This window comes from Saccostrea cucullata, unplaced genomic scaffold, assembly GCF_032062105.1.
Source record: "Saccostrea cucullata isolate Sc308-1 unplaced genomic scaffold, CSIRO_AGI_Scuc_v1 ctg204, whole genome shotgun sequence".
NCBI classification, from domain to species: Eukaryota; Metazoa; Mollusca; class Bivalvia; order Ostreida; family Ostreidae; genus Saccostrea; species Saccostrea cuccullata.
In genome coordinates, this window is record NW_026940736.1 from 704694 (window position 1) to 726624 (window position 21931).

Sequence of the window (21931 nt, forward strand, 5' to 3'; positions counted from 1 at the left end):
AAAATGCTACTCCTCCTACAGTTTTGGTCCGATTTCAGTATAACTTTGCACACAAATAGACTACACTAAGATACATAATTCTGTACATCAGTTTTTGATTTTGATGAACAGTGTTGCAATGGTTACTAAGAATAGAAATTTCTGTGAAATTCTTTCAAAATGCTACTCCTCCTACAGTTTTGGTCCGATTTCAATATAACGTGGCACACAAGTAGACTATACTAAGATACATAATTCTGTGCATCGGTTTTTATGTTGACGAGCAGCAAGTTTCAAGTCCCAACTGCTTCTTTTCTCTTCCTGTGTTTTAAGTATAAACCAGTAGAGCTACAGTCTCGACAGAGACTTCTGGTTTTGGTACATAGTTATATCCCGTAAATAATGTCGCCCTAAAATTAGGGTGTTGCGTTTCTATTGTTTGTGAGTATATATTGCTAACTTGTATACATTTCATATTAGCTAAACTTTATGCATAATTGTTCAGATAACAAAAATTATAACATATACTCGTATGTTGCATATTTGTCGTTTTGAATGTGTTTTTTTTTTACTTTATACTTGTATAATAAGGCAACCAGAAGTAAAGTAATACTAAATATTATATGTTTTTATCTTTTGAAAAGTCTTAGTTTATGAAAGCTTAATGATTTTTTTAAGGTATTTCAAAATTAACTAATGAGTAAGTACTTAACAACAGATTCATGTTGAAGTGCACTGACTGGCCTACATAAATATATGAAATGTGCAGATAACAAAGGGTAATCAAGCTCAAAAGTCCATTAAGACTGTACAAATCAAGCCAGGAGCAGAGCAAACACTGACCTCTCAAAACAACAGAGGTGGGATCAGGTGCCATAGAGGAATGAGAATCCTTCTATAGACCAGACACACCCACTGTGTGCTCCTTGTCATGATATTTCAGCCTGTTAAAATTAATTGGCCAAATGATTACACATGTAATTTTAAAAATGTCAGTCAGCATTTGTCTTATATCAATAATGTATTTGCTGCAATCTTCTTAGATTGATCCTAATTAGCCCCTTCACGGTAACTGCGGTACTACACTTTTGCAGGGCAAAATAATACCGTTTGGTGAAGTTTTTGTTGACAGATAATTAAATGGCGTATGTCTAACAATTACCTTTACGTCATATTTCACCAAACTATATCATTTCGCCCTGCAAAAGAGCAGTACCGCAGTTACCGTGAAACGGTCTATAGTAACAAAATGCAAGTCCATTTAATTCATACTTAATTGAAGTATCGCTTTGTTCAAGTCTGATAAATCACGGCATTTTACGACAAGGTGGGGAGAAAGAGTGGTCACAAAAATGGGGATCAAATATTTTCATGGTAGTAAAGAAGGGAAAGTAAATGATAGGAGAAGTACACCAGACCCAGGTGCGAAGGGGGGGGGTCATATAATTGATTGCGAATTAAAGCTTCATATCTATGACGCAAAGTCATAGATATGAAGCTTTAATTCGAAATCAAAATTGAGGGGAGGGGGTCCGAGGTCCCTTTTAATTGGTTTATTACACACTGTATATAGATTTAATAACTCTGCAAAATACAGCCCGGGAGGGGGGGGGGGCTCTAGATGCACACATGAGTCCTTAGGTGAGCGTTGTAGTCTAAAGGCCTCTTGTAAGAACTTGCAATCTATACGCTTGTTGTAAGAGGTTTGAAATCGGAAGTTTTGTATGACTAGTGGAAACCTTTCTTCCTCCCAAAAATGTCTGTGATCTTAAAAAAAATTAATTGTTTTTCAAAATTCAATCTAATAAATGTAAGAGGTTTGACCCGCTTGATATATTGCTCTCAAAGTCTGATTTTTATACGACTGATTTAGGAGTATAAGTTGCGTTTAACATGAGAACATGCCTCAGGAGTTTCTGTTAATAAAAAAGTAAAATATATCATTAATATTCATGAGACATTCCATTATACTTATTTCGTTCTCTTAGAAGTTGGAAATTCCCATTTGATAATATGATAAACAAACGTAATAAAAGACTGATCTGGAAGATAGGGTTAATTGCGCAAGTTTAACGAAAAAGAAGAAGCGATTGCAAAATATATTGTAACTGGATTTGCGGTTATTGTGCTTGTGTAAGTATTGAATTCTATGCTAGCTAGATAAAATTGAAATGTACAGGTTAAGGCTCTCTCTAATTGTTGGCTTTATTGTTTTTACTCTAGCATTTTTGTGTTTAATATGTTTTGAAATGAGATGACATTTTTCAACGTTTCAAACCTATTGAAAACAACCTCAAAATGTATGATTATAAAAGATTTTTTTAAGCCACATGTTTAGTCTTAATGTTTGGTTTAGCGATGTTACTTCACTGAAAATGAAGCATACATTTTATGCCCCCGCAAACGAAATTTCGGGGGTATATAGTTTTTGCCCTGTTCGACCGTCTGTCTGTCTGCTGGTCTGTTTGTCTGCAAAAGCTTTAACCTTTAACTGGGTGGGATTGTGGCTTTCATATTTCATATTTATAAGCAATATACCAGCTGAGTAACACATCAAGTAACATTTCAATATAAGTTACAAAAGCTTTTGTTGAACTTTTACACTAGGGCAATATACGGAACCTCTACTGCAATACATATATATATATATATATATAGCTTTGTATTGTAAAACATCATGAAGAAGAAATGAAAGCGCTTATGTTTCACTCGTTCTCTGTGTTTTTATTCCGAGAATGAGATTAAAAGGAGTTATTAATAATTATCCCTTATCTAAAGTTATGTTCTGCCTCAAAAACATCTCTTGTATACCAGAAAATCATGTTAGCGCTCGAAAACAATATATTATAATAATCACTTCTTAGGTTTTCTTACCTATTGTCAATTCCGTACCACCGTACATAATGAAGGTTTTCAAATGTCAAAGTAAGCTGTCCACTGTGAAAATCAGCGCTTCTCGAAAAAGTTTAATAATAACATTTCACTTCAAATCAAAACGGGTATAATGTGCAATAAAGATGGGATTTTCATTTTTCTCCCGGATGACCAATGGGGGTGTTCGAAAATCGACGTTTTCTATGAAAACCTAGTTCGTAAATTCCTCCCACAATCTACATAGTAGTCAATTTATCTTTTGGAATATGTTCGTGGTGTCCTCCATATTTGCAATAAAGTGTTTAAAATTTTATTTTAACCAAGGAGCCAATTTTGTGTCAAACGTTAATATGTATATAAATATATTCTTTTTGTAATAGCAAAATTTGAGTGTTCTTTCCCAAACGCCTTAGTTTTAAGCCGTGTAGCTAATTCATCTGTAGGAATATAATAAGTAATGTAACGTCAGCGGTTCGAATCCCACGGCGGGACGTGGAGAATGGTTCTTCGGAAGAGACCGTATAAACTGAGGTCCCACTTTCATATATTTGATCCGCTCCTTATTTTGATAGCCTGCAGTTTACATGATTCTTTATGATTTAAACATTAAGAAAAAAAATGCCTCGGGAGTTTATGTTAATAAAAAGTTATGCTATTATTATTCATGAAGCCTCCATTCATACTTTATCTGACGTTTCAAGAAGTTGGGAAATCCATAGTATTATTTTGTAAATTATCTTCATAAGAGAAAGATCTGTAGTTAATTGCGCATTTAATGAAAAAGAATGGACCATGGGAAAATACATTTTCATACTATTTGTGGTCATTGTGCTTTGTACGAGTAAGTATATTTCATTCTGTGTCAGTTTAAATGAAATTGGTTCACACAGCTAACTGACTTGTCACTGATCGAGGGTTTATTTTTTGTAAGTTTTTATGCTTAAATAGTTTTATGTCCCTAGTATTCAATATTGACATCAGACTTCCTGAGACACCGTGAACCCTCCTGATGAAACAGACTGGATGAAGTCTATGTCTGTGTGTGTATGTTAGTGGTGATGGATACAGTTAGAAATGAAACATATTTTTTTCAGTTTGTAATAAAATATGCTAGTCTCTGTCATACCTCAGATCTATAGCTCGTCTGAAACATCGAACGGATAACATGAAAAGAGCTAGTAAATGATATAAACTGTAGTTCTCAGACCAGCCATCCATTTTTGTTTTTTTTCCAGACAAATGAGCTACAGATCTGTCATTTTACACAGTGCTGTGTCTTGAATGCTCTATACATGTGTATATATCAACTGAATAAATCAATCAACTATCATTAAAAAAAAATCTCAATGAGCCCGATCTTAAAATTTACCAAAGATTAATAAAGAAGTAAAAAAAAAAAATCTAGCTGCAATACTCACAGTTAAACGTATTCCAAAAGACGCCGGGAACTTGTCAACGTCTTCTTATGTTAGATTGATTCCTTTATGCTTGTTTGTATATACAAGCATATATACTCAAGATTTTGTTATTTCAGAATTAGTTAAGAAGCGCATTTGTCTTATTGCTCACAATAATGACAATATGTATTTGCTATTAAATTTTCCTCTTTCATTGATACAACTTGGAGATGGATATCACATCATCAAAGACAGATGTTATCTAGGTTCAGTATTTTTTATTTTATTTTATTTATTTATTTTTTGTCTTTTGATTAATTTTCCTGGATATTTTTCAGTGTTAGTATTGACTGAGGCAAGAGGAGGAAAAGGAGGAGGAGGAAGAGGAGGAGGAAAAGGAGGAGGAAAAGGAGGAGGAAAAGGGACATGGGGAGTGCGATTTTCCTCTGGAAGACATTTTTCAGGAAACAAAATTACCTCGAAAGGCGATGTTAAGGCAGCTATATTAGCAGGTTCAGTTTACGGGGCCTCATACTGGCAGAGACGTTTCAGTTTCAGGTCAAAGGGGGATTGTAAGTTACTAGGTTTATAGTCCAGAATCAGAAACAATTTTAAGAGATTTGTGAATAAATTTTACGCAGATAATGATTCTAGTGTTTTCAACTCAATCATAATCGTAGATCTATGAAGACTTTTACTAAACTTACATATAAATTTCTTTCGCTAATAATTATTCCCTTTTATTAAGAGTATTATTTTCTGTAATTTTTCTTCTTTTTTTCTTTAAATTGAACAATGGAATCAACAACAAAATCTTTCTGTTTAGTGCCAGAAGTCTGCTACAATGACAAATATGATAAAAATAATTTGACCAATGTATCATATGTGGGACGGTTTATTTGCCCGACAGACGACACTATGGGTAATGACCACACCTACTGCTGCGGTGAAGAGGGGCAACAGTACTGCTGTACATTCTGGGATGAGTAAGTAAAACGTATTAGGACCTAAAGAATTATTTTCAAATTAAAATGCACATTTTATGCATTGTAATACTTAATCAGAGTATTGATGTTTAATTCTTATGTCTGTTCTGTATTTGCATTAAGGAGGCTAGCTAGCGGGTAAACAATTTGCGGTCAGTGTGCTTTGTAAGTACATATTGATTTTTATGTCAGTCAGGTAAGGGTTCTCACTGATTTTCGGTTCATGTTTATTGCTCTAGAATATTTGTTTATATGTTTTGAAATGAGATGTTTATTTTTCAATGTTTTAAACCTATTGAAAACATCCTCCTCAAAGGTTACGATTATGAAAGTTCTGGAAAAAAAATGAATACTCAATATTAATGTTTGTTGTAACGATGCTACGTCACTGAAAATGAAGCATATATTTTTCTGTTTTTTTTTTTCTTCTTTGGAATCTTTCTTATTTAAAATCTTCAAAATGCTAAATAATGAATACCTTTTTGCAGTTATTGTATTGTTTTGCTTCAATTTAACTTGAATTTATTAAATTAATGTTCAATATTGACATCGGATAAGTCGTGCATTATTCGATTCCATACAGCTCTTTGGTATATAACTCGAGATCATTATTTTTTTTTCTTTTTTATCCGATCATGAGAAAGAGAACATAACAGGAAATGTTTACTCCTTCATGGCACCTGATCCTGCCCCTCATGTTTCTGGAGGTCCTCATTTGTCTGTTCCTGAATTCTTCTGTTTTCATGGGCATTGGGTTTAAATACTGTTCGTTTCCTTCGTTTACTCGAAATTATCTTCTGCTCTTTTAATTAATTAGAAAAGGAATTCATAGAGGGAACGTAATCTTGTTCCATCAATACTTTATTTTTATGCCTCACCCCGCAATCATAGACTCGGGAGTATGTCAGTCCGTCGTCTAGCTGTCTTCCCATAACTTTAGAATTCGACCTATGACTTTCATTTTCACACGTGTATTTCTTACAACAAAGCCTTTCTTTAAATACCAATGCGATTGACCTTGACCCTGGAGTTTGACCCACTTTTGCAAGAATTTTTTCAAAATTTTAAATTTGGCCATTTTTTTAATCGTTGGTGCACACTTTACATGCTTTTTTACGATGATAAGGCATTTACATGGATGTAAATATTTTTGACCTTAAACTTTGAGTGTTTTCTGCTTTTAAGAAACTTTCGTCATGGGCATACATGTAATTTACGAACAGTTCAATTTTACTCTATAATAATATACCGACATTTTGTCCTTTTCACCTTGGATATTGACCTACTTTTGAAGAACTTTAATCTTGGCCATAATTTGTGTGTATTCCTTACGACAAGACCTTCCACTTCTTTAATTTGACCCTTTGACCTTAGAGTTTGACCAAAATTTAAAAAAAACTTAAATCTTAGGTTTTATTAATTTCTAGTACCGTTCAAAAATAAGAAAAATACATAAAAAATGAATACTGATTAAAAAAAAGAAAACTGTGGGACCAATTTTTTATCTTTAAAAAGTCGCGTGGTCCCGTAGTTACATGTAGACATAGAGAGAGGTAATGAGTTGATCCTTACGTCCCGGGTTCGAATCTCATTGTCGGACGTGGACACTGGTCCTTCGGATGAGACAGTTCATAAACCGAGTTCCCATGTTGCAGTACATGTAGGTGCTGTCACGAAAAAAAACCCTCAATGCTCAAAGATTACAAGTGCGGAATATAGGGCAAAATTTGTAGATCTCCACCAGCAAGTAGTGGCGTCTCCTTATGAGCGAAAAATTCGTTAAACAACATTCAATCAATCAATCTTCAATTCGTAAAACAAAGACGGCATGTAAACTCTGTAGTATGTCATCAGTTTCAGAGAAGCGTGATATGGATGAAAAATGGAGATGATGAACAAGCCCAAAAGTCCATCAAATAATACAAAATAGGATTCAGGATAGGATAGAAAAGTCGGATCACGCCGTAGCGTGAATTCAACAGTTAACTTGAGTGATATAGAATTGAGTATATTATAACATATTTCTTGGGGTAACGAATATTTTTGATCTCCTGACCTTGGCGTTTAATTTGCATTTAAGAAACTTTTGCCTGCCATTCGGGGGCCTCGGTGTTTTTAAACCATAAACCACAGGAGTTGGTGTACTTATCAATTTTACTGAAATTTTCAGTAAATTAATAATAAAATACGTTATACCGGGGGAACCAATAACAATACGTTTTTTAATTTACTGAAATTTTCGGTAAAATTGGTAGGTACGCGAACTCCTGTGCATGAATATATCTTCTTTTTTTAGTGGTAGGCTCGTCTGAAGCTTGGGCTTCTCAAAGAAGATACCATTCCAAATTTTCAGGAAACAAGCTTTACACGAGAAGCGATGTTAAAACAGATATATTGGCAGGATCAGTTTACGGGGCCTCATATTGGAAGAGACGTTCCAGCTTTAGGTCAAAGGGAGATTGTAGGTTACCATTATCCAGAATTAGAAATAATTTTCAGTTAAGCTCAAACTGCATTCACATTAGCTCAGACTGCATTCACATAATTTCTTTTTAAGACTATCTCGTATTTTTCTGTTAAATACGGAAGCCCTGGAGGGACATTGACTTACTTGTTATTACTTACTTGTTATAACTTTTTTGTTTTGACTTATTTGTTGTGAATGTTTCATAGCTAGTTATAACAAAGTGTAAGAAAGCTATTGAAAACCTGTTGCTTGGCTTACTTTTATGATAAAAATGATTCTAGTATTTAGTCCTATTTTAACTGTGGTTTTTGATTAACAAATTGTCCAGTACAGTTGTGATTTCTAAAGAAAATATTATTTTTGTTGTTACAACTTAATTCTTATTTTCAAAAAGTTATTACGTAATTCTTATCTGTAACTTCCAGTTTGCGTAATGATTGACAAACTGACAGTCACTACTATTTTATCTTGTCGTTAGTAATAAATTCAAGGACATTTTTTTTTCTTTTTTCTGAAACTATACGTTGCCTTCATCTTTCACGCCACTTTTTGTAAACTACAATTGTCATAACAAATTCAAAATAACAAGAATTCAAAGTTAAGTCATAAGAACTAAGTCAAAACACATAAGATATAAGTCAAAACACATAAAGACTAAGTCAAAACACATAAGAAATAAGTCAATATCCCTCAAGGGGAGTTCCTAATTAACAGATAAAAATTTAGTAATCACATCAGTTTTGTACGTTTAACTACAAAACTACAATTAATTGTTCTAAATAGCTTACCTACGCTCAGTTAGAACTAACAAAAAAAAATCTCAAAACAAATAAGTCAAAAAAAAAAGTTATAACAAATAAGTCATAACAAGTAAGTCAATGTCCCTCCAGGGCTTCCGTAGTTAAATGTGATGAAAAAAAATCAATAAAATTAATCTACTTGTTTTCAGTTTAAATTATGAAGAAAAAAACATTAGATTGAATTTAAAATATCTTTTTTCAAATGAGAAATATGAAAGTAACATGGAGCAAAAACAAAGGTATATATACATGTAATGCTCTTATTGCAAATTTATCATGGAGGTCCTTCTTTGTAGTGCCAACAACCTGCTATAATGACAAATACGATAGAAATGAATCGAGCAATGTGTCGTATTTTGGGGGTTCCTATGCCCCCCCCCCCCCCGAGGAGGGTCTGTAGTATTGCTATACTTTCTGGGGCGAGCTAGAGAGAGCAAATAAACTTTGGTCTCAAGTGAAATCAAACTGCAGACTTCAATACTTAGTCTTTTAACTTACGATTTAGATAACTAAATTGTAATTGAAGTCAGTTGAATTAATATTAATTATTTGTTTTTCAGTTTAGGACGCGTACATTGGGCCGTATCGGGAATTTTAGTTTTGGTTGGTGTTTTCATGATTGCTTGCGTCTACTGTCACGAGTACTATGTAAGTCTGTTTGTATGTATATTGTTTAACGTTCCTCTCGAGAATTTTTCACTTATATGGCATGGCAGTAGGAACCAGGGGACGCCCCCAATCTACTAATTAGGCCTATATATATAATAGATTACTATAAGAACATTTCTATTAAATTTGCTTGTGTCCCTCAATAAAAACGTCTGATGACCCTTTTCTTGTCACGGAATTTTCTGTTGGTAGTACCCCATCAACTAAAAATATATGGATCCCCCCAACTGAAATAGCTTCCTACGGCCCTGTATGGAGACGCCACTACTTGCCGGTGGAGAATTGAAAATTTGTCCTATACTTGGCATGTAGAGCCATTGAGCAGTAAGGGATCTTTTTCGTACCAGTACCTAGATCTCGATTTGTACGGTCACATCACAGGCACTTGTTTCTGTACTAAATTGTGAATCCATAGTATAACGAGATACTGTGAGAAATAAGCTCACTAAATGATACCCCTGCCTCACATATGGTCATATTTTGCACTGAAAGACCCTAAATAAGTGTCAGAACAAAAAGTAAAATAGGAGTTGCACAATCGCAAATGAGTTAAGGTTATTAAAAGTTTTTTTCTTAATCTTGATAAGTGGTTGTAAAATCACACTAAAAGTAATTGGATATTTATTTTCAAAACCTTATTTTGAATAAGAGATACATAGCTAGGGTAATTGGTAAAGTTATAAGTCAAATAAAAAGTTATGCTAATCCGAATTTCCTCTGGTCTATTTTTTAAAAATTACCCCGAAGTACATATATTGGCAATTTTAAGGCTATTAAAATCAATCAAAAGTAATCAATTATCATTTTATTTATTCAAACATTATGAGAACAAACTTTAAATAATACCTTCAATGGAAAATTAAATAAAAAATTCAAGAATTTTAAAACTTACTTTCCGAATTTCCTTTGCTTTTTTTTTAACCTTTAACTTTTGAATTGATTCTTGATTCGTTAAACAAAATATAATATAAAAATTGTAGTATTTTTTTTAAAGATGTAATATGTATACCTTATTTAGAAAACAACACCCTCTGACATATTTACTCAGTTCAGGTGAAAAACAAGAGACTCAATGGCTTTATAGGTCACCTAAGTATTATGTAACATTTTTCCAACAATTTGGTTCGTGTTTTAAACCAGAGGCCATGAAATTCACAATTTTGAAAAAGGCACAATTGCTTATCATATTTATATACTTAGTTTGCTTACGCTGGTTACTTAACACCCAGAGGTAGATCAGAGTTACAAATAGAAAATGCATTTAACTTTATAACCAGTTGTGCTCCCCACCCCAAATGAACCACTGATCCTAGGGCCACATATTTAAACATTTTGTAAATTTTATCATAAATTATATTTCATTATAAATGGTTAATTAATTAATACAAAACAGCAGATTTCAGAGCATTAATTTATTTTCAGAAAAAGAGAATCAAGAGACGGACTTAATGGTATCAACGTTACCTTTCGAGCTCTGTATTTTTATCAAATTCTATGGATTGAATTTCATCTTTTCAAATTCTATGTGGTTTGGATTGAATTTCATCTTTTCAATTTCTTTTTGTTTTGTGTGGACAATAAACTACATAGATATATTTTCTAGTGAAACTTTAAAAATAATATTGGATTGGATTTATGTGCATTGTGTTTATCTTGTTCTTTAGTGCGTAATTCAGTGAGTGAGTGGTCAGCGAATAGTGCTTATCAAAACGATGTCACAGATCTTAAAGCCTCTGTCTATTAATACTATAAAGACCATGGAAATCAACTTTTTACTTGTGCAATGCGATGCAAAGGTGGTCGGTGACACCATTTGGTGTATTTGTTACTGTAAATATGTGTAATCAGGATTTTAAGGAAATTTATGCATTTCCTGTATTTGAAATAGACGAAATTCCTATTCCGCTTAGGGAATACACGTATTTACTGATTTCATTTAAGAAATACACGTATTTACTAAATTAAAAAAAAATTAAATGCATTATTAGTGAATATTAATAAAAAACAAACTAACAAAAAAATAATATTAATGGTATGTGTACACTGCGATTTATTTTCTGGAAATCACAACTATTTTAACTAAAATCTTTATATTCTATTTATATTCAAAGAACTAAAATCGCTTAGTACTGACATTTCTTATTTTACCAGATGTTCATACAATGCTACTTTGTATTCATTGATAGTAAATTTAAAACCCTGAAACATCTTATTTGCAAATCTACAATAAAGCCCTTAATTACTTCTTTAGCATGAAATGATGAAATTAAAAAGTGATCTGTGATGTCTCTAAATGATAGCACAAGTGTTTCACAAACAGATCTTGTTCATTCAATTTAAATTAGTCCACCGATTTCACTGAAAGTGGGGGATGTAAATTTTGGTCTGTCTGTAACACTTTTGTTTCCATGTTTGATATCTTGAGAATCATTTGAGTTTATGCATATCAGCTTGATAATAATGTTGATAATAATTACGTTGTTAATACTTGATATTATCAAAAAAATATTTTTCATTCATAGCTTTATTTGTTTTATTTTTTTTTTTACTTTGTCAGTTTTTTTTTTAATTATAGTTGCTTTGTCTTTATATATAAAGATGCTTTGTCTATCAAGATGCAAATGTGTTGAATTTGCAGATTGCAACTTCGGAATATTAGAGAAATGAAAAAAAATATTTTTCCTTATCCTTCATGACTTAAGATAAATAACTTTATATATTCATATACGAGGGACGTTCAATAAATAATGTCATCGGGGCTCGGAAAAAAGCAAAAGACGCTTTTTAATGATTTAGTCTTCATGATTTGACTTATTGATCTCTTTTGATTAAAATAGATGTCCGTTAAAGTTTCTATTTAATTTCTGATTGTATTTAGAAAACATTTTTGGGTATGACCCTTAGTATACTGGAAAAAAGCAGATCCAATGTTTTTATCTTTCTGAAATGTGGTTTTTCAAGTAAGGAAATAGAAACAAGTCAAAAGGTAAAAGATATAGCGAATATTGTTAATGTGAACAAATATTAACGAGGCTAGGGGGTGGCAGTCATTTTTAGACTATTTCTATCTCCTTTAAAAGGAGAGCTCCATATAAAGATATACAAAGTGATCAAATTTTAAAACTAAAATATACTGAAAGGAAAAAGAAACGCAGGGTGAACTTTTGAGGTGAATTAAATTTGTTTTTCTTAAAATACTTATTAGTTTTCTTATCTACCTTTTAAAACCATCTTTCAAAAAGATATAACCAAATTCTCATAAGATTTTGTCTAATTATTCCTAAGTTATTGAAGCTCAAATAACGATACCCCCCAAAAGTGAAAATCGAAAACTCTCATTATCTTCAATGTCTATCTCGTGCATTTGTCAAAGCCTTATTTCTCCTTTGCACGGAATTTCATCAGAGTGTTTAATTTTCAAATCCTGGCTATATTTAGCGTGGGTAACAACGCAAAAAATAAGTCAAGCGGCGCGCGCATGCGCCAGTGAGAGGAATACAACCGTAAGTTGACTGGCTCAAAAAACCAAATTGCAGAATTGTTTTCTTTAAAATTTCGTATGAATGTGATGATTATAATCGTCTACTCTATGAATGGCTGTTTTTGTGGTAGTAAGGTGGCGATTTAAGAGATGGCAGGACGAATAACCCGCTCGTAACATGACTCTGTTTCGCGTTACCGTTATCGTCACGGTTGATTGAAAACCACTCCAGACCCTCTCTGACAACGGCTTAAACTTTTTATGGGGGAAAATTTACAAGAGACTGCTTAATAAACCGTTGTTGCCTTTTTCATTAATTAGGCAATTCGAAAACAAGACCCCATTTAACTTTCGTAAACTGTGCCAAGATGGCAATAAATTCATAATGTCTCTTAATATTGAAAAACGATGTGCATACCTCGTATGCATCAAATAATGCAACAAGATTTGTTAAAAAACTCGTCGTTATCAAATTGCACGTGTTTTGAGCTTTTTAGCGTTATCCCTACGTGACGTCATAAATTTTACGGTTGAGTAATTCTGAATACTGATTTTGATGCACAGCACCTAAATTTCCCTTCTGACCAATATTCGTAATTTTCGGTCATGTGGTCAAATTTTTATCGAAAATTATGCTACCCTGCGTTTCTTTTTCCTTTCAGTATATATGATTTTTTTTCTTTGCCAAATGATAGTTGCCAGCTAAAGATACGGTATGTAAAAAAATAATTTAAATCTGGTGGTTAATTTGGGATTAAATTGTTGACCCACCAGCCTCCTTAACTTTCTTTTTATCCCGAAAACCTCTTTACTCTTCAGGGGTGCAGGGTTTGGACGCTGTCATCAAGAAATTTAATGTAGTGGATTCCTGATTCTAGGATTTTCCTCTAATAAACCTTTCGGTTTTTTTGCAAAAAGAATGTTTTCTAGACTCCTCCAAAAATTAAACTGTCTCCCCGAATACGAAATTGAACAACAGTACCACTAATATTTAAGAAAATTGCATATAAATCTGTCTTTGCACACCTTTGCTCTTGTCGGACCATTGCTGTTCTTATCAAGTACATCTTATGGTAAATTTTGTGTTAAGTGTTTTAAGCAATAGATTCATGTTCCCTCATCTGTTTGAATATGACACAAACTAACTACAGTTACTGATATTTTAAAATAATTGTTAAGACATTCCTACACGCTGTCGCTTTCACTCATTTTTCAAAATATAGGGTGATCTTTGAGTACCAAGCTTTTTTACCGTCAAACGTTTCTTAAAAACATTATAAACTACTCCCGATATGATGTAAATCAAATTTCCTATCTGTCTTAAAGTCAGTCATACATCATCAGATATTATTTTTTTGAAATTGGGCAAATAGCACATAAGTTACTATAATTTTTGTTGGCAAGGACGGTACCCTTTTTTGATGCCCATTATATAATTTTTTATCATTTAAATCCACCTGCTCATTTGTCTATAAAACAGGCATTGGTTGCTGTAAATGTCACATATTTCAGTGAAAATTTCTTTGGGATTTTTAACACGTTTTACAGCAGCTTTAATGAAGCTTTTATTTTCACTCTAGTTTACTGATTCTTTACCATTTATTTATAATGCAGTGTCTCGAGTAGCCCTTGTTTCCCAGCTTCTCACGATTAAACTATGTGATGAAAAGTGGTCACAGAAACTGTTATCAATTCATTAAAGATTCAAAAATAAGAAGTCTAGCTTATTGTCATATGATTTCTATAATGTATGTCATCGAGTAAATGACATTATTTATCGAACGTCCCTCGTATATACGAGGGCCGTTCAAAAATTACGCGGACTTGTTGCACAGAAAAAATATTTATCGACATAATCGGGCAAAATGTCGCACATAATATAAAAGAATCTTTACTTACAAAATTTCATATCAAAATGTTATAAATTGTTATCAATTTTGAGTGATTTTTCAGGACATATCATTAAGACACGGAGCAGCAAAACCTTTGACGTCACAGACATTATAGAAAATTGGTGATTGAGCTTTCATTTTCTCAACATTTTCCCAAGACTACTTGTACAGTTTGAGTTATCTAATCTACTTAACATCCAAACACCATTTCTTGTCAAGCTTTAAATCTATTAAACAAGTAAAGAATATTCTTTTTTTTGTTTTAAAAACCAAAAACTGCAGGTATTTATGAGATATAGCTATAGAGTGATATTGGTGACTCTCAGTCACGTTATTTACAGTCTGGATAAAGTTTTCGTTGATAATCTTCTTTCCGTCCTCACGTGTAGCCATTTTACAGGGGTCTAATGGTCTTAAATTACATGTACTATTTGCTATTTGTGGACGAATGTCACGAATACCCTAGTTTACTATACATTTCATTATGCATATTTTGGATCTATGTTGGCGATATCTCGAGCATTACACAAAATTTAACTAAAGTGTGGTGCGCCGTCAATTCAGGAGACGTCATTTTCACAGTCGTTTTCACGGGAATCGCATCAGAGGAAAATCACTATATTTCTGTTAGTACTTCAAATATCAGGTCAGAAATCCAAATACTTAATAATAGAACAATTTAAAGATACATTTGAGAAAATCCTCGAAAAATATTGCGAATTATAGAAAATAAATGAGTTAAATTTTGGATTCCGCATGCTTTTGCTTCAATTTTTTTGTCGTGCTCCGTACCTCTCCATCAGCGATATCAATGTGGCGGAGTCATATTTATTTAAAATAAATTTTTTATCTTTATTGAATAACTTACTGAGCCATAATTTACTATATGCCATATTTGGTAGTAGTCTCCATTCATGAATTCTACTCACAGAATCTCATTGGCCAGTAAATTTGTACCCCCTTGTTTAACCGGTTTTTCTGCTATATATACTGAGGCATGGGCCCATCCCTGTCAGTGCGGGCAATTTAACTTACTTATTACCAGCTGCCCGTTGTCACCACTTGAAAGGTAATTTTCCTAGTTTATTAAATTTTTGTATTTTATTTATTAAGTCCAAGTTATAAGCTCAAGTGTTTTTCATATTTTTGAGAGAAAGGTATTTTAAACTATGAAATTGACGTTTTTGGCTTAATGAACTTAAATTTTCTTATTTTTGAAGTGAATATGAAATAAAAGTATTTTGTCTCAGTGTCTATGTGTATTATGATATTGTATATATGTTTTTGTATTTGTAGTTCTGCCATTGCTTTTTCATTCCTAATAAATTTATTAAACTGAACCTGCGTTCTTCATCCCCGCTTGGTTACATTTGGCGTCGCCGGGAACTAAAGCAATGGCTAGTGGTGACAACGGAGAATTTCATGTAAAATTCCAACGACGTGAGTAGAACTTCAAATTCCATTACATCAATGAAACATCGTGGGAAAGGAATGTTTACTCGAGCGTAAACTACCCGTACTGATAATGAATACCATTTTCGGCTGTTACAATGGCGAGTCATCCAACTGTAAAATCGTTACAGAAAGAAATCAAAGGTCTGCAGAATCAACTTAGCGAAATGGGCTGGAAAACAAATTACGAACCAAAAGAACCAAAAACTGTTTATGTGCAGCGAGATCGCACTGTTCCGAAATTCACCGGCAATAACATGGATATAGAGGACTGGATAGAAAATGTTCAATATGCAGCACGTGGTATGACAAAAGAAGAAGGGGCGGATCTAATTTACCAAAATCTATCTGGAAATGCGCGAGACGAAATCAAGTATTTGTCAGGTGATGTACGATAAGATCCTCTACATATGGTTAAAATTTTGCGGGATGTATTCGGTGATAGAGACAGTGCTATTAAATTACAGAAGAAATTTCTTGACAGAAAACAGAATGAAACTGATAATGATAATGACACTGCGTCAATATTCTTACGGTCTGATGGATATCATTAGAAGAATTACTCGGAAAGACTCGTCAGTTTTCGGGTACCAAGATAGAACATTGTGTGAACATTTTTCAGAAAATGTCAGAGACCAGTATCTACGGAAACATCTAAAACGTATTCTGCGCACGCAACCGGATATCACGTTTAGGGAACTTAGAGAAGAGGCTATACTCTGGTCAGAAGAAGATGAACATGGCGAAGTCTCGTTACAAGAATCACTGGAGAAGAAATCAACTGAACAAAACCGTGAGTCTGATAGTGAAAAGAAAACTGAAGTATCGACAGAAAAAATACCGAAGCAAACGGAAAGTGAAAGTGAAAAGAAAATAAAACAACTTACCGACGCATTGAAGAAACAATCGTGTCAGATAGAAAATTTAACAAAAGCTGTCAATTCCAAACAAAAATACTACGACAACAACTGGTATTATTATGATCGACCACTTACCATGCTGACATGTTACCGATGCAAAAAGCAGGGACACAAAGCTAATGAATGCCCAACAAAACCGGATTCTACAAATTCTGAACAGGAAAACAAAAGCCCTTCGTAATGCAGAGTCCCGTTATAGAGGGGAGTGAAACGGACTCATGGAAAATGAACACACGTTTAGTTGGTAAATGTCCTTCAGTATTTGTGGCAATGAATGGTGTTAGTGTTAATTGTTTAGTTGATACTGGATCATCAGTTTCTACAGTGACAGAATCATTTCATGAGAAACATCTGAAGTCAGCAACGAAATTAAATACATTGTGTTTTCTTTGAAAGCATCTAACGGACTTTCCATACCGTTTATTGGATACATCGACGTCAACATTGAGGTCATGGGTCAACAGTTACAGCAAGTGGGTGTGTTAGTTGTGAAAAATTCTGTTGATTTTGAAACATGTCAGCGCAAAGAAAACATTCCGGCCATTTTAGGAATGAACACGATTTCACTGTGTAAGAATCTATTAGAAACGCAACACGGAGCAGAGTACACAGAAAAAGTTGAAGAAATTTCAGCAAATTACAAATTAAAAGAACAATTCAAAGCATGTGACAAAATCTTAAACGTGATGTCATAGGATATGTTAAAGTCTGTGCAAAGTCTCCAGTACGCATTCCGGGAAAATCTGTTACTGTTATCAATGGTGCAGCACCAAAGATGCCAAGACTGTATGAAGCCATGGTAGAACCGTTAACATCTACTCAACATTTGTCATCAAACATTATCGTTGTCTGGACTCTTAGTAAAGTGAACCGTGGATTTCTATGTTTTCGTATCGCAAATATTGGTACTGACGATGTGTGGTTAGCACCCAGAACAAGAGTTGCCGTCCTTGTCAATGGCGATGTACTTGAAAATTCATCTAACATCAAATTCACTAGAAAAGGAAATACTGAAGAGATTTTTGTTCAACAAGAATTTATGTGCAGTGAAACCACAAATTCAGAGGAAGTGACAAGTGATTTCAAAATTCCACCGGAAATAGAAAAGTTGAATTTAGATCCTGCACAGATGAAAGAAATTCGCACTCTTTTCTACCGAAATCAAGATGTATTCTCTCAAAATAATGACGATATAGGATATACTACAGCCATAAAACATACTATTCGGACAACAGACGATCAGCCTATAGTGCAACCTTACAGACGAATACCCCCATCACAATATGAGGAAGTGAAATCACATATTCGTAAATTGTTGAACAACAATATTATAAGGGAGAGTACTAGTCCATACGCATCTCCTATTGTGTTAGTCAGAAAGAAAGATAATTCGCTCCGCTTATGTGTGGACTACCGTAAACTTAACAGCAAAACTCACAAAGATGCCTATCCACTACCCAGAGTAGAAGAATCATTTGATGCTCTATGCGGTGCAGAATTTTTCTCGACAATGGATCTTACCTGTGGCTATAACCAAGTAGCTGTCCATGAAGATGATATCGAAAAAACGGCATTCACAACGCCAATGGGTCTGTATGAATATCTTCGTATGCCGTTTGGTTTGTGCAACGCCCCTGCGACGTTTCAGAGGTTAATGCAACACTGCTTCAGGGATGAGATATTTAACATTTTACTTGTGTTTTTGGATGATATTATCGTTTATTCAGAAGACATTCCAGAACATTTGAAGCGATAAGAGACAGTGTTTAGAATCATCCGGAAACATGGATTAAAGTTGAAAATGTCAAAGTGCAATTTTTTTCAAAGTGAAGTTCGTTATTTCGGACATGTTATATCCTCCGAGGGAATCAAAACTGACCCAGAAAAAATAAGTGCTGTGCAAAATTTTGAAAAACCGACAACTGTGAAAAAACTCAAGTCATTTCTTCAGGGACCAACCTAGACCAAAAATTTAGGGAGACTTCACTTCTCCCTCAGAGAAATTTAGGGAGAAGTTTTGAAATTTAGGGAGACTTCTTGGCGCGCGTCGCACTCATTAATCATTATTTAACTTTTTAAAATTTAAATTACTTCATTGTTTATAACTGATTTATAAATATATTTCAATAATTTTTCTGTTTTAACATTTACTAACAATAATAAAAAAGAGAAAAAAATTCTTTAAAAATATTTTTTTTTTATATTTTTCCAATTACAAAGTATAAAATTATCTGACCCAAAAAATTAAAAATATCATGACTGTACATAAATTTCTTTTTGATAAACTTGTTTATCTTTCTTTTCATTTCTTGCATAGACATTAGTATGCACAATTAACTTTAAAATTCTCTCTTGTTATTTTAGATTTTCAGGCTCTTTGCATAGTCGTAATATTTTTTAATTTTCACTTCAAAATTCATTTCCAATCTTCAATTCTTTTTCTTAAAAAGTTTTCATGCACTACTACATGTAGTCCTGCATGACTACTTGACTGTGTGTATTAGACGTGTAATTTCTTAGATAGGCCTAGTTAATAACCCCAAAATATAACAGTAAAAATATGTCTGTATTCACAGCATTAATTCAAAAAGATCTAAAATCATCTCCAACATCTTTGGCATGACATCGATAGCTGTCCAGCTGTTTTGCATCTTGTTGTCTACAATGGACTTTTACATACATGGAAGCGTAAAATCTAGAGGAGTTCCGACAGAGTATTCGATGACTTGGTCATTAGTAGCGAAACAGGTGCAAGTGTCCTGCTGTTTCGCTTATTTCATCAGTAATAAAACCAGATTTATACAATACTGACGATTCTACCACGTTTCTTAATAGATTTTTTATGATTTTCAATAAAGGAATTGCAAATGTTAAGGCGACTAAAACTTCGCTTTCATGATAAATTACGGCGAAGTTTGGAGCTCAAAAGCGACTTTTTCGCCTCAGTCGCCCCCTAGGTTGGTCCTTGTTTCTTGGATTAGCAGGGTACTATAGACGTTTTGTGAAAGGATTTAGTAATATAGCATCGCCATTACACAAGTTGTCCCAGCAGTTTACACCTTATCCAAGGAAACCGTTTGGAAATGGAATTCTCAGTGTGACGATGCGTTTACAACATTGAAAAAGCTTCTTGTGAGTTCTCCTATCTTAGCTTATGCAGATTTCCAAAAGCCGTTTATTCTTGAAACAGACGCTAGTATGTTAGGATTAGGAGCCATTCTATCGCAAATCAAAGACGGAAAACAACATGTCATCGCCTATGCTAGCAGATCCTTGAGACCAAGTGAAAGGAACATGCAAAATTATAGTTCTCGAAAACTGGAATTACTATCATTAACCTGGGCAATAACAGAAAAATTCAAAGATTACTTATTGGGATCAAAATTCACAGTGTTCACTGATAACAACCCGTTGTGTCATCTTAACACATCAAAACTCAGTGCAATTGAACAACGCTGGATTTCAAAATTGGCTATGTTTAACTTTGATGTGAAATTCCGACCAGGCCGCCATAACGAAAACGCAGATGCTCTTTCACGTATCAGTGATCCTGATGATTCATCGCGGCAAAGTGATTTAGAGATTCTACTAGAGAAGGTCTCAGATTCTACGAAACTACCCTCGGATCTACAGAAACAAAGTATTTCAAGTGTAATTGTGAATGAAGTTTACAACACTTTTCCATCTCTTAAACCAGATGAAATACAGTCTCTTCAGTCAGCTGATTCAGACTTGGCAACATTTCTGAAGATTTTCAATAAAGGATCTAAACCAACAAAAACAGAAATCAGAAAATTACCAAGATCTGTGATTACATTAGTAAGACAGTGGGATAAAATTGTAATTGTGAAAGGAATTCTTTACAGAGTGGTAACAGATCCGATACTAGGGGATTTAAAACAACTTATTCTTCCAAGATCATTACGTGAAAAAGTGTTATTCAGTTGTCATGACAACTTGGGCCATCAAGGGATAGAGCGCACATTTTCTGCTGTTCGTTTAAGATGTTATTGGCCTGGAATATTAAATTCTGTGAAGGATTATTGTAAGCGCTGTGAACGTTGTGTAATTTCCAAGATGCCTCAACCAGCTACACGCACTACAATGAGCCACCTCATCGCATCTAGACCTCTGCAAATTCTAGTAATCGATTTTACTGTTTTGGAACCAGCGCATGGAAAAGAAAACGTTCTTGTGATGACTGATGTCTTTACAAAATTTACGCAAGCTGTTCCAACAAAGGACCAGAAGGCAGATACAGTTGCGAATGTTCTTTTAAACGAATGGTTCTTCAAGTATGGTGTTCCCGATCGTATTCATTCGGATCAAGGCCGAAATTTTGAAGCAAATATCATTGCTCAACTGTGTAGGATGTATGGAATTACACGATCTCGAACCACACCTTACCACCCAGAAGGAAACGCCCAGTGCGAAAGATTTAATAGAACCCTACACAACTTATTAAAGAATCTTACACCTGACCGAAAGCGACATTGGCCAAAACATCTGCCCGAATTACTATTTTCCTACAACGCAACACAGAATTCAACAACCCGATACAGCCCATTTTATCTTATGTTTGGACGTCATCCCAAGATACCCATCGATTTTCTACTTGGAGCTTTGGACAGTGACGATGATGATCAAATGACGACTGACGAATGGATCAAATCTCACCAGGACCGACTAAAGTACGCGTTCGACAAAGCAAGTGATCATACGTCTCTGATGGCCAAAAACAGGAAGTCGACCAACGACAGAAAAGCCTTTGACCCGGAATTGAATACTGATGACAAAGTGTACGTTCGAAACCGTCAAATCCGCGGCAGAAACAAAATCCAAGATTCATGGGACTCTACTGTGTATCGTGTTGTGAATATTTCAGGAAATGTCGTTAGTGTCATGTCAGACGATGGCAGCCAGAAAACCTTAAACCGCCGTGATGTGACGAGATGTGTTTCCTAAATAACGCTATTACTTATGCAAAAACTTTTTGTTACTTTTGATGTTCATA

At 33.9% G+C, this 21931-nt stretch overlaps 1 protein-coding gene across 1 annotated transcript; it reads left to right on the plus strand.

Annotated features, from left to right (window-relative positions):
• Positions 1–4662: 4662 nt before the first annotated feature.
• LOC134256192 (uncharacterized) lies at positions 4663–15973 on the plus strand (the record flags this gene model as incomplete). The annotated part of the gene is made up of 4 exons (XM_062738840.1): positions 4663–4822; positions 5077–5236; positions 9064–9151; positions 15842–15973. Coding segments are annotated over 4 exons (540 nt in total), but the record flags the coding sequence as incomplete, so codon positions are not given.
• Between the last annotated feature and the right edge of the window lie 5958 nt (positions 15974–21931).